At 34.9% G+C, this 18185-nt stretch overlaps 1 protein-coding gene across 2 annotated transcripts in view; it reads left to right on the top strand.

Moving 5' to 3' along the window:
- Positions 1-534: 534 nt before the first annotated feature.
- Positions 535-18185, top strand: part of LOC120627163 (lachesin-like) — a 134145-nt gene continuing 116494 nt past the window's right edge. For both annotated transcript variants that reach the window (XM_039895038.1, XM_039895039.1), the window contains exon 1: positions 535-604. In XM_039895038.1, coding sequence (XP_039750972.1) covers positions 579-604 — 26 coding nt within the window. In that variant the 5' untranslated portion in view covers positions 535-578. The remainder of the gene's footprint in view (positions 605-18185) is intronic.

An 18185-nucleotide genomic window follows, 5' to 3' on the forward strand; every position in this document is an offset into this window, starting at 1 on the left:
CATCGCTCTACCATTAAAATAGTTTAATAAACATACCATTATTTGGATTATATATCTTAAAACGGAATGGTTTAGGTCTTGTTTTGAATGAGCTTAATTTTATTGTGTGCAATAGCGCAATAGTAAGCCACCGTGAAGATGCGTCCCGTTCAGCACTCACATATGTGCGATTGATGCACACAAATAAACAACACTTACATACGGAACCGCGGCGATTCGCACTAAGTTGTTTCTCGTGTGTGTACGTAAAGTCCTGTGTACACAACTCCGCGAAAGCAAGACAGGGCAAAAGAGGAAAAGCGCTGGTAGTAAAAGCGGGCGAAACACCGGCCGGGTTTTCAGTGACAGTTGTCAGTACATACTGGGACGCGGAGAGAGATGGTGGTTCAGTTTGTTGCGAATTTTACTTCTCAATCTCACGATTTCCCGCGCATAGTACGTCCACGTGGATAACTTGTTATGACTTGATTTATGTGATAAGTATGTTGAACTAGGAAACAAATGATATGTGTAGTAAAATGCATATGTGGATGGTTTTGACAAGATTCATAAACTTATGATTGTGTTGTGTCGTTTTAATGGTTCTCTTCGTTCGCTTGAGGAAGTAAGTTAACCAATTAGTACTTTAATATGAGACATGTTTTGTAATTTAACGAGGTTTTCATTTGTACGGGAAGCATTGAGGATTTGCCACTGGCGCCTGTAAAGTTAAACAGGAAAAGTTTCGCAATTAAACGTAATGACATAAACTTACAACTTTGTTTGTTGCTTAAACGTGAATTTCTTATTGTTGAGTTTCTGCTTGGTATATTGTTTAAACCACATTGTTCAAGCTATATAATTTTACAAAACGTATGGTATTAATTCATTTTTTCGGGCCTTGATCAAATATTTTAGGTTTGAAAGCTAAACGAAACTAGGAAATTATATTATGTAAAGAACTTTCTGCGTGGGCTAGTATTATAATGAACGTATTGTGAAATATATTAGGAATATGTGCTGCTATATCTTTAGTGTAATTTCACTGATAAAAGATAGAAATTTAATTTAACAATACATCAACGTAAAACAGATGTATCAAAATACGAACCTTTATATAGTATATACCTTAAAAATTACTACAAAAACAAACATTTGTTACATAATCCGAAAAAAAGCATAATAGTTAATATATAAGACGATTTTTTGTGTCTTTTTCTTACTTTTATCAGACGCTAAGTGGGATCAGCTCATCATGTCTTATTCGACTCACTTTTATTTTCCATCATATCACTATCTACTTCTTTTCATGCATAATCCTCTTACACAAAATACATCCAACACTCTACTTTCTTCTTTGTCTTTCTTATTCTTTTATATTTTACATGTACCCAAGTAAGTATTTAGTAATAATTTGGCTTGACCATAAAATAATCGTTGACTTTGCTTCAGATACTTGATGTCGCACCAAATTTATAGCATTAAGTTGAATATAAAAACTCGCTTTAAAATAATTAAAATTATTTTAATTAAATACCACATTAAAGCCACATTTGATCGGACGCATATTTTAAAGTCATGCAGGCATAAAAAAGGATCGTCGGGCATAAAATTAAAAACCTCTTTCTATTGAAAAACATACTTAATGATAAACAAATCAACTATTAAAAATGCGTTATCTACCCACCTACGTGACTAGCATGTTTGAGATCTGAAAACACAATAAAGCCCCAGTACTTGAAATATTTTACGTAGAACTAACAAGCGCAGGGATTACTTTCAAAGAGAAATACGCTAGCTCTACCATCTACATCGCTGCGGTACGATTCTCAAAGGGTGTAGTTCTAAGATATCCTATTTCATTGATCCTTTGTCAAGGATCTGTATTGGACGAAAATGGCTCTTTAACTGGGCCCCTTCTACGCTTCTATAGTCAAGTATTATCACACTCCTGACCGCAATTTGTGACGACAAGTTTTTGTCTCAAGAGTTTCTAAAATTCAAGTGACCTTAGCCAAATTCTTGCTCCTATGTAGTAAAAAAATAACTATTAATATTACTATAAACTACTATACTATTAATATTAACGTATAAAATTACGTTTAAAGTATGGAATGTTGCCATCAACTATCTCGCTTCTCTAACTTCAGTCGCTTATCGAAATTCAGTGCTGTCACATCATTTCGTTAGGGAACTTAGTTTAATAACTGATACTGATAGCAATTTTTTTTCGTTGAAAATACATGGCACTTCGATAAAAAACTTAAATGCATATAAAAGTAAGGTTACTTTTAAATGCATTCAATTTTTTTATTGGAAAACTTAACATAACTAAAAACTTTTTGTTTTTGAAAGATCGTTTGAAAAAATTATTATGTAAAATTTTAGGTCTTTAAAATCTTCTAATTACTTAAAATACTAAAAGCATGTATGGGAACATTTTAAAACACAAAACTATTCAAAGGTATTCTTCTACTTAATACCGCTTCTAAAACATAAACAAAAAACTTTATAACAAAACATAAAGTACAAGTAGTAAAGCGGTGCACCTAGAGTTGTATTGATAAAGATGAACGGCCCTAGAAGAGAAGCATTAGAGTCTTCTTACTTTCCTTTTCATTTCCAATTAAAAGTTAACCACTGGCAAAATATGTCAATAGGTATAGATGATCACCATCATCATCATTAAAAAGCCCATTAGCGGGGAAAACCTACACACGGGTCTCCTCCAATAAGAACAGTTTAGGCAGTACCCTACTACGCTGGCCAAGTGCGGATTGGTAGCTTTCCCACACCTTTGAGAACATTATGGAGATCTCACAGGTTTTCACTGTATTCTTTTACCGTTAAAGTAAACGATATTATTGCTTTAAAGGAACATAGAAAAATAAGAGGTGCGTGCCGAAGTTCGAACTTGATTCCCCGAAAGTGCAGCCGTAGTCCCAACCACGAGGCCGTCGGCCGCCGGCCGCTTCTGGGAATTTCATAAAAAAAAGACAATTTAATTAGGATCTTTGCACATGGCGACATTTTACAATGCTACAAACTACATTTGTAAAATTATAAAAAGTCAAACAGGCGGTGGCAGTTGCATTTGCAGCACTTTAACGTTTTTTCGTCTAACGGCTAATAGCTTGATATGTTTATCCTGTGAGTGACAATCTGAAATTCTGTATGTAAAAACTCTAGCACTCGTATCCATAAATATTAATATGAAGCCTCACAGTGTATCCGGACACATAGTGTGGGTTCCTTGCACAATGGAAAGATGGCATGATATCGTCATGGAAATGTTATAGGTGAAAGACAGACCATAATTAAATTTTTTAAATAATACAATTATATTTATTTATTTTTTATCTAATTTACCAGTCCTTTTCACAAATTACCGATTTTGGAATTTTGCGTACACCACTACAGATTTTAATAGGCACCAAGAACTGGGGTTATGCATTTTCACTTTCAACGTTTACGAATGTTTACTTTTTACAAACATTAATTCTTTTTGCTACTATTGGGGCTCGCAAATACAAAAAAAAAACTATTTTTAATTGTGCTCATTGAATTAACAGTGATCCATTTACAGTTTAGAAAAAAAAGAAAACTATTTTTTGGCAATGTTTTATTAGTTTTAGACAATATTTTAATAATTCATCGCACCTTCATAGCCTCGAGGAGAATGAATAATAAATTATTAAATTTTCATAGGAATAATATGAGAAGGAGTATAAAAGCCTTAATAATAAGAAGGAAGGAAATTCTGCAGGAGGTAATGAAATAAAGATTTATGACATCCGTTGCACAGCGCTTTCGCGTAGCACAGCGGCGGGCTCCATTTACTCGCTTTATAAGAAAAGTAAGCGTATTTAGCAAAAGGTATTTTTAAATTGACAATTTAATATTTTATTTTCCGTTTTATTTCAATGGAAAAATTAAGGATTTTTTTTTTTTAATTCCTTTTAGTTTGATTATTTACTTACAGGGTTGGTATTAGCTTTTCGTGAAAGAGCTCTTCCGGGGAAGTACTGCCCCCATGCTTCTACCACTAAGTAGCATTAGTACTACACTAGTAGCGTGGTTGTTTTAGTAACTACAGACACATGAGGCTTAAGGCATAGACACGCCTCAGGTTAATTGAAACAATGCGGCAGCTTGCAAGAAGTGTTCCTTGAATGCCCTGCGAAGTGTTTCCTGTTTCTAGGCGCGGGTTTACATTTACCAACAGGTGGGCAATCTTGTTGGCCCGTAAAACTAAAAAAACGCAGTGCGGATTGGTCGACTCCGCACACCTTTGAGAACATTATGTAGAACTCTCAGGCATGCAGGTTTCCGCTCGATGTTTTTCTTCACCGTTGATGCAAGTTATATGTTAATTGCCTATAACGCACATAACTTGGAAAAAGTTGATCGGCCCCACGAAAGTGAAGTTGAAGTCTGAAGCACTGTGCTACCGCTTCACTTGGTATGTAAATGGTATTTCTGCTGCTTGCAATTATTTCTTGTAAACCGTGTAAGCAACGAACTCTTATTGCAAAAAAAAACAATGAATCGATTTTGAAATGAAATAATATACACTAACAACTTTTACTTAAAATAATTACCATCATTATTTTATTTATTAATTGGAATTGTTTTTTTCGTCGGGAATAAGAATGAATGTCAAAAAATCATTGCTTTGAGTTAAGTAACTTTTGTACCGTAATATGTTACTATTGTAACTATGTGTTTGACATATACACTCTTTTTAATCATTTTTTGGATAATAATTTGTTTGAAAAAAAAAAACAGGTAAATTGACAATGTAGCCTTGGCTAAATCTATGATTAAAGAAGTATAGTCTTTGACAATAGAACCTTTATAATGTTAACACTTATAATTTAAATTAATTATGGTCAAATTTCGACCAGTGGGCGATGACTACTTTAATAATTGTACTTACTATACAACATGTAAATTATGACTACAATATATATTTCTTTCATTAATAATTTATCTGTATATAATCAATAACGGACCATATTAAATGTTTTCCGGTCTGGCTGTTTTAATATTAGCACTAAACGAACTCTTTCAGAATCTTTTGTAGAGGTTTCATGGGAGCAGATAAATTAGTTGATTATACAGCTGTTTCTTATTATATATCCCACACGTTCGTGTTTTAAAACCCCTAATTATATAACAGCTACATAAATAACTATATAGTTTACAAGCTCATAATAAAGTTAGTGAATCCCATCGCGTTTTCATTAGTAACAAAAAACAATGAAAATTAATACCTACACTTTTAAATTTTCGATTAAACCAAACTATTTTCAATTCTGTTTTAATTTTAAATGCCGACCATCACTGCATAAAATATTATAACAGTAGCTAGAGTTAAATTGTTATCATTGTTGTATCATTTATCATTATGTGAATTTAAGTTCGTTACTGTAAACCAACTTTCAGTATATTACTGAAATAAAGTACAGCCTTTGTTATTCGTTGATAAGAGAGAAGATTATCTTATTTTGTATGAATAAAATAAAAGATTTTTTTTAAACGATTTTTCTATTTGCATCGTTGAAAAAGTCCGTGTACCTTTATTAATTTAAGGCCGATAATTTGCAATTTGCATCACAATATTTGTGGCTGTTTTGGGTGAACTGCGATTATGCTGTAACATTGCATCGTTTTATTTGTCATAACCACAATATTAACAACTCCGGCTGAAATGCGGTTGTACAGTAAACCGGGTTTCATGATTGAATTATCTTTAATGTTTGTATTTAGGAATTTGCAACCATAAATGGATGAAAACACTACGAAACTAATACATATTCATTATTCTCAAACCATGAATTTTATACTCTTCTCCATGAAGGATACGGTTTAGAGACAATCAACGTTGCTCTATCAAGGTTTCCAACCTCAATCAGATAATATGATCGCTTATTGCACAGAATCATAAAACCAAAACGAACATACATAATATGAACTACAATTAAAGTAAACAAAAATCTAAACTTAAAAACAATTACATTTTTGTACTTCTTGGGGGAGGGACTCTACACAATAAGCTAAATCTTATAAATTTAGCTTTAGCTAATATATTTACTGTGCTCTAGGGCCGTAGGAAACAGGGGCTTGAGCTCTTTTTTAAGGATTGTCCAAAATTGACGGCCGACTGGCGCAGTGGGCAGCGACCCTGCTTTCTGAGTCCAAGGCCGTGGGTTCGATTCCCACAACTGGAAAATGTTTGTGTGATGAGCATAAGTGTTTTTCAGTGTCTGGGTGTTTATATGTATTTTCTAAGTATTTATGTATATATAATTCATTAAAATATTCATCAGTCATCTTTAGTACCCATAACACAAGCTACGCTTACTTTGGGGCTAGGTGGCGATGTGTGTATTGTCGTAGTATATTTATTTATTTATTTATTTAAATGTTGTTAAAAAGTCTTCCGGGGGTCCTGGAGCTGGCATTAATCTTGGCCAAGGAATTGGTTTGGCCAATTACGGAGCAATGCTGCCAGCACCTTAGGCACTATGCCACGCTTCAGTAGTTTCGAAGACGTTTTATGATTAATTATTAGGTATATATAATATTACAGTTAAAATATAATGTATTATGGAAATAAATACTCTTCTGCTTCTTCTTATCTCAAGTTAAGTAAGTTGGTTGTTTCAAACTTGAAGCATTTTCGCTTTGGTATTGGCATATTTTTTACGTACGACCGACCACCTGCCCGGCGTCGACCGTCCTTGGAAATGTTTTTTTCTTGGTGGCATAACACTATATACTAAGGAGGGGACCTTTTGATTCAAAGATATAGTGTTATCAACATTTGATCACAGACACACAGCATACCTAAACATTCCCTTGATATCATGCTAGAGCATTTGGAAAAATTTCCTCTTCTCAGAAAATCTCCTCATTATACGAATTTCAAAATAGCTTTCATTGCACAAAACCCCATCCAATTTTATTCAAGTTTACAATTAGTTCTGTTAAGTTTCGTAATAAATAAAGTGTCCTGAAATTTGTTAATAAAGTCTACAAATAAGCAAATAATATTCTCATCTAGCAAGCGCTGTTTTATGAAGCAGTGTTCGGTTTACCTTTTGTTTGTCTTTATGTTGATTGGCTCTACCTCTGGTTGAGTTTTAATTTCCGACTGCTTACATAAAATCACCTGAAAAACAAATGGCTGCTTAGACACATGATTGGAGTTGTATCACGTCTCACTCTTAATACACTTTTGTAATGTCCAAGTGTTAGCTCTTTTACACTCCATGATATATTATGAAATAAAGCTTAATTGGCTATAGTCCGCGAAAAGCAGGAGAATCTGTATCGTGTAATTTATAATTTCTTCAATCCTTATACTCTACACCAAACAGATCTTCGGCAATGTACCCTCTACGCACGTTTTACTCCGAAACCGGAGCATCCTCAGGAGATGTTGACTTTACAATGAATAATTGTTAAGTCCTTAACAATTATTCATTGTAAAGTCAAATTCTCCTGCTTTTCGCGGTCTATAGCAAATTAAGCTTAATTTTCGTAAGGAGTTATTATTTATTTATCAGACAACAAAGATGAAATTAAACCACATTAAAAAGCAAATTACGTAAATATTTTATTACTATAAGGGAAAGTATGTATACGAAAGTAAAGCGGTGGTAGCGCATTGGGTAGGAGATCGACTTCAATTTAGAAGGGGGCGAGTTCGGATCCCATCACGCTTAACTTTTCTGTGTTATGTGCTTTTTAAATAATTTAAATATCACTTGCTTCAACGACGAAGGAAAAAATATGTTCTCAAAGGTGTGCGGAGTCCACCAATCACTGGCACTGGCACTGGGCCAGCTTGATGGACTACGGTCTTAACCCCTTCTCATTGTGGGAGGAGACCCGTGCTGCTGATGAAAAGGGACAGTTTTCTGCATGAGTTTCCACACCAGATTACTATCTATTATATCTGCTATCATGCACAGAATGTTGTTCTTACTTCCCCGGTCTTCGTCAGTAGTGACACCGTTTTTTTTCTAAATGACATCAAAACCATCTACTCCCGCTTTGGCAAGAATTGCTTAAGCACTACAGAACGGCGGTTGCTGTTCTTGACTGCTATTTCACCTGGTAAGTGATTATGCAGTCTAAGAAAATGTTGCGGGCTAACCTGTTTGAAGTATGTCATCTTTATTCAATCCATACTGTTTGAAGTTTATCATCTTTATTCAAAGGTAAAGAAATTTGTTTTAGGTACCAGGTATCCTGATAACTAGGACCGGCACCTTTACGTGCTCTCCGAGGCACGACGAAAAGGTAAAGACCAAGTTCAGTTTCAAAGGTCAGTTTTAAAAACCCCATCCTATTATTGACCAAATCAAACGTTGATTTACCAGTACTATCGACTTATTTGCTTTGTCAAAACTGGGCCACACCTCTCTCGAAAAACCATACAAAAGACTACGAACAATAAAAACAGCTATTCGGCTCTCTTCAAAGCGAAAACACTGTTAGTAGTAAAAATGTCATTCGCACGTGCATATGAGCTATTCTACACACGACCATATGCCGTACCCCATGGCTCTTATGCGTATAAAAATAAAATCCATAATTCCGTGAACTGGTTGCCCGATTTCCTCACTGTACAAAACAAGAATGCCTTTGTTTGAATGAACAAAGAGTATGCATTATACGTGAGCGCTTAGTTATGTACGTGCTAAATTTTCTGTGACAACAATGTGTTATCAAAGTTGTGCAGTATTGGTTGTCATATAAATCAGATTAGTTTACCATTAAATGCGTTTATTGCGGCGCCAAACATACAGTGCAGAAACTAGCCTCAATAAATAGTTCACCAATAAAAGCATCAATTAAATAGAAGCATTAAAGTCCCACTGCTGGGAAAAGCCTTTCTCGCAGGACAAAGAGAGTAATATTTAGAATTTTACGACTCTTCGCTCAAATTCACGTTGGCATACTTTAAAAATAATTCTTATCACCAGTTATTTGAAATAATCGGTACCGACGCGCAATGTATTATGCCCGATACTACTAATCAATCTTATCTAAAAACTTCAGATGAAAGATTGAATTTAGTAGTGCTATTCTTTTCCTATTTTCCCCTGTAGATAAAGATAGCACTACTAAATTCAATCTAACTTCTGAAATTTTGGATTAGATTGATGGTTAGCTTCTTCCTTTTAAGTGTGTCCTCCGAGACATACTCAAACAAAGTGTAGAAAACGCAATTTAAGGTACCTACTGAGAGTGTTTCAAAAGAGATAAAAAAAGTAAATTGAAGCCTTGTAAAATAGTTGAAATAGTTTTGGCACACAAAAACACAATGTGTAAACAAAAGAAAAAATTCGAAATACCCCAAAGGCGGCTTTATTGCTTGAAGCGATCTCCTACAGACAATTTTAATTTTATGACACAAAACCATTTATTGCCCGATCCGGGTATCAAACCCAAGTTACACTATGATTTTATTTAAAATTATATTTAAGTTTTTAATAACATTTGTCGTGTTATGATTTTGTATAGTACCTACCTGCTTGTCAAGACAAATCCAACTACCTACTTGAATATAACTTGGTATTTTGTTTAGTTAAGGACTTCCATTAGCTCTGTTATTAGAACGTTGTCTGAGGTTTATAGTACTTGCTAAGACAAATGTACTGAGCTCAAACACGGCGGGATTTTGTTATGAACTTCAGGAGGAGAATCCACCTTCCAGCTTCATCATTAAATCAACCCCATGATACTCTATAGTAGTATAATACTATTATACTGTATCAAATATACTAGTATTAATATTAATTTAAATGTATTAGGCCAACTAGATCTATATATAAACGAAATATTAAATAGTGACCTATCTGCCTGACAAAAATAAATGAATATGAATAACTATTAACATAAAAAAGGAACTTTTTTAAATTTATGATACATAAAAACTGATTAGTGAAAGTTGGCTTTACACAGAAAGGGTTCTGAACGGAAGTTCAATATCTACATAGTATATAAGGAAGTGCAACTATATATACTATTCACATTGCTAAGATACTGCAAAAAAACGTGTCTACTTTTTTATTTTCATTACATTTTGTTATTACAACAGCATGACTTTCAAAGAATGTCAACTTCTATTACGCCAACTAATAGACAGATGGACGGATGCACTGTTGGACAGATAGACGAAACGCTGAGGGTCAGTCATAGAGCTAACGCTTTACGTACGCCCTCAGCGTTCGATCATCGAATGAGCTTCAGCGCACACATTCGCAAGGCCCGCAACAAGGCTGCGTATGTGATGGGTCGTCTCTATCCGCTGATTTGCCGCAAAAGCAAATTATCCCTCCTTCACAAGGTAACCGTGTATAAAACATGCATACGTCCCATTATGACATACGCCAGCGTCGTATTTGCCCATCGCCCTCAAAGCTCCTACAGGAGCTTTTAAGTCCTGCAGAACAAGTTTATGCGTATGACCACGGACAGTCCGTGGTTCATGCGTAACGTAGATCTCCACCGAGACCTCGATCTTCCCACTATAGCCCAGTACATGAAATCATTATCAAAGACCTACTTTGAAAATGCAGTCCGACACCCCAAGCCCCTAGTGGTCGAGGCGTCCACTTATACCCCCGTCCCCGACGTCGAGCCAAAGCGGCGACGTCCGAAGCATGTCCTTGACGACCCTGACGATAAAATAACTACCGACAACGTGTCCCAAAAACACACACACACGCAACAAACACAGCATCTTCGCCGGCGAAGACGAGGGCCCCGATTTCTGACGTCATCCGGACGTGGATCCTTACCACGGTCACGGGGGCGTTCGGACTAAACAATGATTAGTCCAAAAGTCCACCAACAGTCAGATTAACGTCGAACCGAGCCGAGGTCCGAGTCCTCGCAGGAAGCACCCTCGGGTCGACGTCTCCCACTCTCCCGCCGATGTCGTCGAGCCCTGGGGCTCTTCTCATGGCGAGCTTTCGCGCTCGCCCCACTCCCCCGGTGACGCCATAGCAACCCCTCAGGTGGTTATCGGCAAATGTCCTTCATTAAAAGCAAAGTACGCCCTCAGGTGAAAAGTCCAACCTATCAATCACCAGTGGAATAGAGGGTATGCACAAAGTATGCAGATGAGATAAAATGAAGAAAATCTCCATTAGGAGTTGTAAAAATGATTACGTATGATTTTTATAGCTCTTACATAGCCTATCCTTTAGTTTTTTTATAACTCGTACTGTAATTTTTTTTTTAATATTATCCGCCCGTTTAGTGCATTCCCTGTGCATTCCCTGTATGCACGCCACTGACAATCACGTACTTGCATTGATTGGACCAGAACTCTAAGTACGTTTGAACTAAAGCTTATATTGCATTATCGCCGGAGTTACATACGTATGCCAAGTTTCAGCTCAATCAGCTGCCAGCAGGTACTTACAAATTTTAAACAGGAAAGACATACGAACGGAGCAAGTTAAATAAAAGCTTGTACAAGATGAACTAAGCTGGAAGACAGGGCCCTTATGAAAACTCTATTTCACTTCTAAGAAGCTTATATGAGCTATAATCTTACTTTGATGATGGAAACTATCGATATTTGTCTGAGCTAAATTGACTAGCATGATACTGCTGGATACTTACTACATTTAATAGCTACCAGTATCACAATTCAATTGGAAAAGTACTAGGGAAACATACGCCGGTGAGATACCGTTCAATAATATATGGAGCATTAGCCAGTTTGACATCATTGTCTATTTCTTGTCCCAGTACTGAGCATGTCTGCATCTCTCCTCCAAAGCTGGTTGGAGATTCATGTAACAGCACACGAGGATAATGCAAAAATAAATTATTATGTAATGTTTAACGCATGCTTATTTCAGCCGCTTAGCAGCATCATTTTGTTCCGCTGTGAAGGGCGTGGTTGTCGGCTTAATTACAGGCCCATGAGGCTTAACTTAAAAGTAAACCTAGGAGGGTTCCGAACGCGCCCTGGTCTAAGAAGAGCCCACAACAAACTTAGCCGGGTAATTTTTTTGTTATCACCATCTCATAGTCGAATTGACTCGATTGACGAAAATTTCTAGGACTTGTTTCCTGCATGCCCTGCGAAATGGTGCTCTGTTTATAGGCCATTGCAGTCCACTTATAATCAGGTGGACTATCAAATTGATTCGTCGAATATAAAAAAAAAGAAAATTCAAATTCACGCGTTAAAGAATAGAAAAGAGAAAGAGAAAGCTATCTATATGCCAAATTTCGGTAAAATTTATCGCGCGGAGCATGTAAACAAACAAACACACTTAGCATGGATGCTAACAGTTCTCTTGTCCATTGTGACGTTAGTGGTAAAGTGGCATTTATGATTTAAAACGAACGTCTTACTAGTTTTAATACTTCAAATTATCGCAAATATTTTGTAATGTACTTGTTTTTTTTTTATCCCCCGCCGCAAAACGACGAGATGTTATAAGTTTGATACACAGATTTCTATGTGTCTGTGTGTGCGTATGTGTGCATGCGTGTGTATGTGTCTGTGGCAGCATATTTTCTGACCGGCTATACTGATTTTGATTTTGTTTTTTGTTTGAAAAGTGAATCCGTCGGAAGTGTTCCTAGCTGTTTCATAAAAATCAGACTCAATTTGGGTATCAGATGAAAAAACTTGACTAGTAGAATAATGTGCACATATTACATAATGTGTATTTATTGAAAGTCGGTGACCTTTTAAATTTTCAATGTATAATGTATATTAAAAATTTAACTAATTAAAAGTTTTCCAGACTCATTAAAAATTGTTATTGAATTACTGCAATCAATAACTCAGGTCCGCCGTGCAATTTTATAAACTTATGAGGAGTTATATTATTTCTCGCGAGGAAATAAGTTTGTGCTGCCGATATAACAGGAAAACAAATGGAAAATCTAGAGATACTTTAGAAAAATTGCAACCAACATGCCCGGTAAAAAATGTAAAGTGTGCTTAAAACTGTAAAACATATAAGCGGAGCACGCGAGTACGCATTTATATCGTAGAAAATAACCCTATCATTTCTGTTCATCGATTTTGTTTTTCGAATTTACACAGATTAATATGTATTTCCTGTGCTCCAACTTGCAATGTTGCTGTACAAAATATATTATGATTGGTTTAGTGGTTGAGCCAAACATGGTAACATACACTACAAAGCAGATTTTATATTGAAGTAGAAACTAAATAAAATATATAATGCATAAAAAGTATGATTTCTTTAAACATACTTTTTATGCCGGGTATATATAAGTTTTATTAAAATCGGTGTAGCGGTTGAAAAGAACAGTGTTGTTTAGCAACGTTGGCCCAAATCAGTAAATGGATAGATGCCCGTGTTTGGAAGTTTGAAAGTTAAATTAGTATAAGTTTCAGCTCCTGCCTTATAAAAAATAGTGATCGTTAACTGTTAATGGGTAGAACCGAAATCGCATTATTAGTTGATTTGTATGCTAAAGGCTAACAAGATAATTTCAAAAAATTTTATACTGTAGTCCTTATAAATGTTGCAAGACTATATTCAGTATTGTTAAACCTTAAGTGAGAAGTTTTCTGCTATCCGCTGTGGAGTTATGTCCTCTAACTCCAATCACGTTCATCAGATCTATATGTAATTTAGACAAAACTAAGCGGATATTATAAACTAACCAGCACAATAAAATAATTTAATTCGTCAAACACTTTCATCCCCTCTCCCAAAGGAACTAAGCTGAATTTCGAAATAAAAAGTACTCTTTGTCCTACCTCATACTATGAACTAGAATTGGCCAAAGTTTCATTTGAATTCATTCGGTATATTCAGCGTGATGCGTGGCCCAGATACAGACAGAGAGACAGAGAGATACACACGAATGAAATAAATTACAGATTTATGTTAAGTATCCTTATAGTGCGCCCTCCAAAAAGAATTAAGATATAGATTTTAGAATAAAAATTTTATGTGTGCATATATTGCAGATATATATGTAGGTAACAAAGTATATATATTTGTATATGCAACTACCCTGTACATATCCTTCCTTTTTTGTAACTGTATCTCCTTGCCCAAGAGATTTTTTACTGTAGGCTGTGTTTAATGTATTTACTGTGTAGCTTTATGACACAATATTTTATTTCTAGTGGTGTTTGTGTAAAATAAAAATGCTTTGATTAGTTTTAATATTACAAATTCGTAATTTTATCTACTACGAGTTGTACACGTCTATGTTTTGCCTTAATTAAAATGCAACGATGTGTTTAAACTTTCAAACAATCCACAACGTGGCTGGTATAAATTCAAACAGTTTACAATGTTAAGTGGATAATTGGACCTAAAGGAAACTTTTTAAATCAGATATCAAAATTATTTGCTATGAAACTATTCAAATTTAATTTCTATTTATCTAAACTTTTATTATAGTTTAGCATAGGTACAAGTATATATTTTAATATTGCAAATTGATGCAATTGTGTATTTTAAGATTGCATGCCTTTCGACATAAACTGCACTATAAGATCCACCAAACCGCACTGGGCCAGCGTGGTGGACTACTGCCTTAACCCTTTCTCATTGTGGGAGGAGACCCGTGCTCTGTAGTGGGTCGATAATGGGTTGATGTGATGATGATGATAAGATCCAACGCCCTGATTTAAGAAGTCCACAATACACTTAACGGGGTTTTACCTAACACTCTTACTTAAAACTAATTAAAGAGCAATCTAGTTAGAGAAATAATTTCTACTCAAGCTTTTCTACCGGTTTCTTTATACTAAAATAGCACTACTCTTACAGTTTCGTTAAAACGGATCATTAATTTCATGTAGCTTAATACAGTGCACTGCAAGTTTGCGTATAATGTTCAGATCACTATTGCAGCCACATTTGTGCACATCTAGTCTTTTTTAATACTATTCTTATCTTTGGTAATAAATAAATAAAATAATCTCCCCAATAGTATCTAAGGTAACATAGCAAACGTAGCTACCAAAATTATACTTTTATAAGAAGGAAAACAATCTCTTTCTCATTATTAGATATTCCGTAACTTGGGAAACCACTTTACGGAAAGCAATCCTTGTAAATTAATCAGAATGCAAATTGAATCGAAATCGAAACAATCAACGTGCTCAAGATCATTAAACTTTATACTGTATCAACTCAGTTAACGTTGGGGGAGGTATTGCATTAAAAGGGCTAAATAATTAAATCCTTTGACACACAAGAGGTCACCTACAGTAATGACATGCCTAACAATATAAAGTTGCTATCCTCATAATCAGCGTTTTAAAGTTCCACGGCTGGACAAACATATACTTGTACTATACTTACATTCTATTATGTTGGATTTTTTAACTAAACTCTAGATTTCAGCAGTTTCAGTCAGTTTAAATACATGTACTTACTAGCCGTTTCCCGCCCGCTACGCTGGGCGAATTGAAAAAGGAAATAAATTACATTTTATGTTTCATTTTTATTTATTTTTTTAATATTTTTATTATTCTCCTTTTTTTTATTTTTGTATGAACATAAATAGGCCCCGCGGATAGAACTGTAAGCACCGATATTGTTTAGACTTACTCAAATTCCAAATTCCATCGATTTAGCCTGTATCTTTCATCCAGGTGATTTTTCTCACTAATATTCATTGTAACTTTCAATGTGCAATCATTATAACATTTCCGTGCCTTTCTTCCAAAAATTAATAATAATTGACATGAAGAAAAAAATTTGAAATGAGCATTGAAAGTTTAAGTTAAAGTCATTGCAAGTCTCATATGTGAAGTTGAAATCTGTCTAGGTTCAAGTGCGACGAATTTTCTGTTAACTAAAATTTTCTCCGTGACATCAATTTTTTATAGAAAATTAATTGTGCATGTTTTTTATTAATTCTATTGGAATAAGTAACTAAATTTCTTTTCCACATCTCATGTGCTTGGAAAATGCATTCATTTTAATCTGTTACATTTCCGCGATCCCGCAATAAAAGAATTCGTCGGTTATGTAGTCTGCAAAAGTAAAATGAATGTAAAATTCTTAGTCCGTTGATTGGATAGCTACATGTAAAGTTAAGTTTTTGAAACCTCTCAATGACTTTTTCTCCGCTGCCAAAAAGACGATTGTTGTAAGGAAATACACGAATATCCCTACATACACGAAGATCCCCACCAAATTTGGAGTCTGTAGAAGTTACAGGTTAGAAATAAAAATTTTAGATTTTAACACCCACCCCCGCAATTCCTGTCGGAAGTAGACTTTATTGAAATCCATTTTGAGATGTTCTTTATGTGAATAATAATAGATTCCTACCATATTTAGAATCTTTAGAAGCTATATTTCGAAATTGAAATTTTTTATTGTTAACACCCACCCCCGCGAACCTTATTGGAGGTGATTCATTGTAAAATCCGCTCGAAGATCATTTTTATATTACATATAGAACACTCTCACTAAATTTGGAGTCTATAGGAGCTATCGCTTGGAAATTGAAAATTTTCATTGTTAACGCCCCCGCAATCTTCTTTGGGGTGGGATATCGTAAAATTTGTTCATAAATCATTTTTACATCACATATAGAAAATTCCTACAAAATTTGGAGCTTGTAGAAGCTTTAGCTGGAAAATTAAAAATATTAATTGTTAATACCCACCCCCGCAACCCCCTGTGGGGTGAGCTATCGTAAAATTCGTTCATAGCCTATTTCTACACCTCTTACAGAAGATTCCTACCAAATTTGAAGTCTATAGGAGCTATAGTTTAAAAACGGGAATTGTTCATTGTTAACGCCCCCGCAATCCCCTTTGGTGAATGAATTTCTTAAAATCTATTCATAGCTGACCTCTACATAGCAAAAGTAATATTCCTACCAAGTTTCACGTTTCTAAGACTTATGGTTCCCGAGATTTCGTGGTGAGTTACTATATAGTTGGGAATTCTTCGATTATCATCGAAATTTTTAACTTTTTATCGGGCTTTTTTAAAATTTTCTTACATACAAAACTTTCTCCTGACAATTCTGAAGATAAAAAAAGCCCAATTGGTCCAGCCGTTTTCCACTACCGTGAGTAGATTCTTAGCTGAATGTAAAAAACCATAATCCGTTTAATACACTCTGTTGAAATCCATGAAAACAAAAGAATCAAGAGAAAATGCTTATCTTTTGTTTTTATTAGCGGGATAAATGTTCATAAAAGTAAATAAAAAAATGAAGGAATGTTGGAATTCAAAAAATAGATAGCCATAAACCATCTCGGAAAAATTTCGCATCGAATGGTGGTAGTTTCATGTCGATACGATCAGTGGTTTAGGCGTGATTGAGCCTCAAACGAAGACCATTTTCATTATATATATATAGAATACATTTCCGATTATAATTTAGCATTTATTGATTTACTAAATATCTATAGTATGTCAAACGATCAATATCGATCTATCGATACATCAATATTTTTTCTATAAGCCTAGCAGTTACCATACGAAAGATTTTGAATTTTACTAAGAGTATATAGAAATTCAACATTTTGTACCTACGGCCTTTCTTATAACATATGTAAAATTTTAAGTTTTCTGAGCTGATTTCTACAAAAATTCAAAAATTCGAGACTATGTCCTTATTCTAACTCCGTCCTCTGGGAGGTAGAGGCCGCGAGTTAGCTGTTCCAGAGTTTTGGATTGTTGGCTCGGCCAATGCGATTCAGAGAGAAGTTGCATTGGGATTGAATCGGACATAACGCTGCTGCTATCGAGACATTGAATCATCGATTTTTCCCTGCGAAGTTGTTTAAAGTTTGAATTTGTTTTGTGCTTTAGGTTGAATTTTAAAGTGTTGTTAGTATTGTAGGAAATTGCAAAGGGTAAAACTAGGCCATTAGGTTATAAGTAACTCAAGTCTTAAGATCACGGGAATTCTTCATGTAAAACAGTCAACAGAAATAGTAAATAAAAATATTTAAGATTTGAAAATTATAGAAAATTACTTCTGCGGTCTGGTTCATCATCATCACCATCACTTTAACTGATTGATATCTACTGCTAGTCGAAGTTGTTTTGTGGGGAAATCCACAAATCCACGGCTGCTAGTTTCCAGCGGCTCCCAGTGACTCGGTTGATGTCTATTCACCTCGTCTGCAGTCTGGTTAACTGGCTACAGTAATGGCTGTAGTTGACTAGTTAAGACCCGTTCCAGGT

This window comes from Pararge aegeria, chromosome 10 (assembly GCF_905163445.1).
Source record: "Pararge aegeria chromosome 10, ilParAegt1.1, whole genome shotgun sequence".
NCBI lineage: Eukaryota > Metazoa > Arthropoda > Insecta > Lepidoptera > Nymphalidae > Pararge > Pararge aegeria.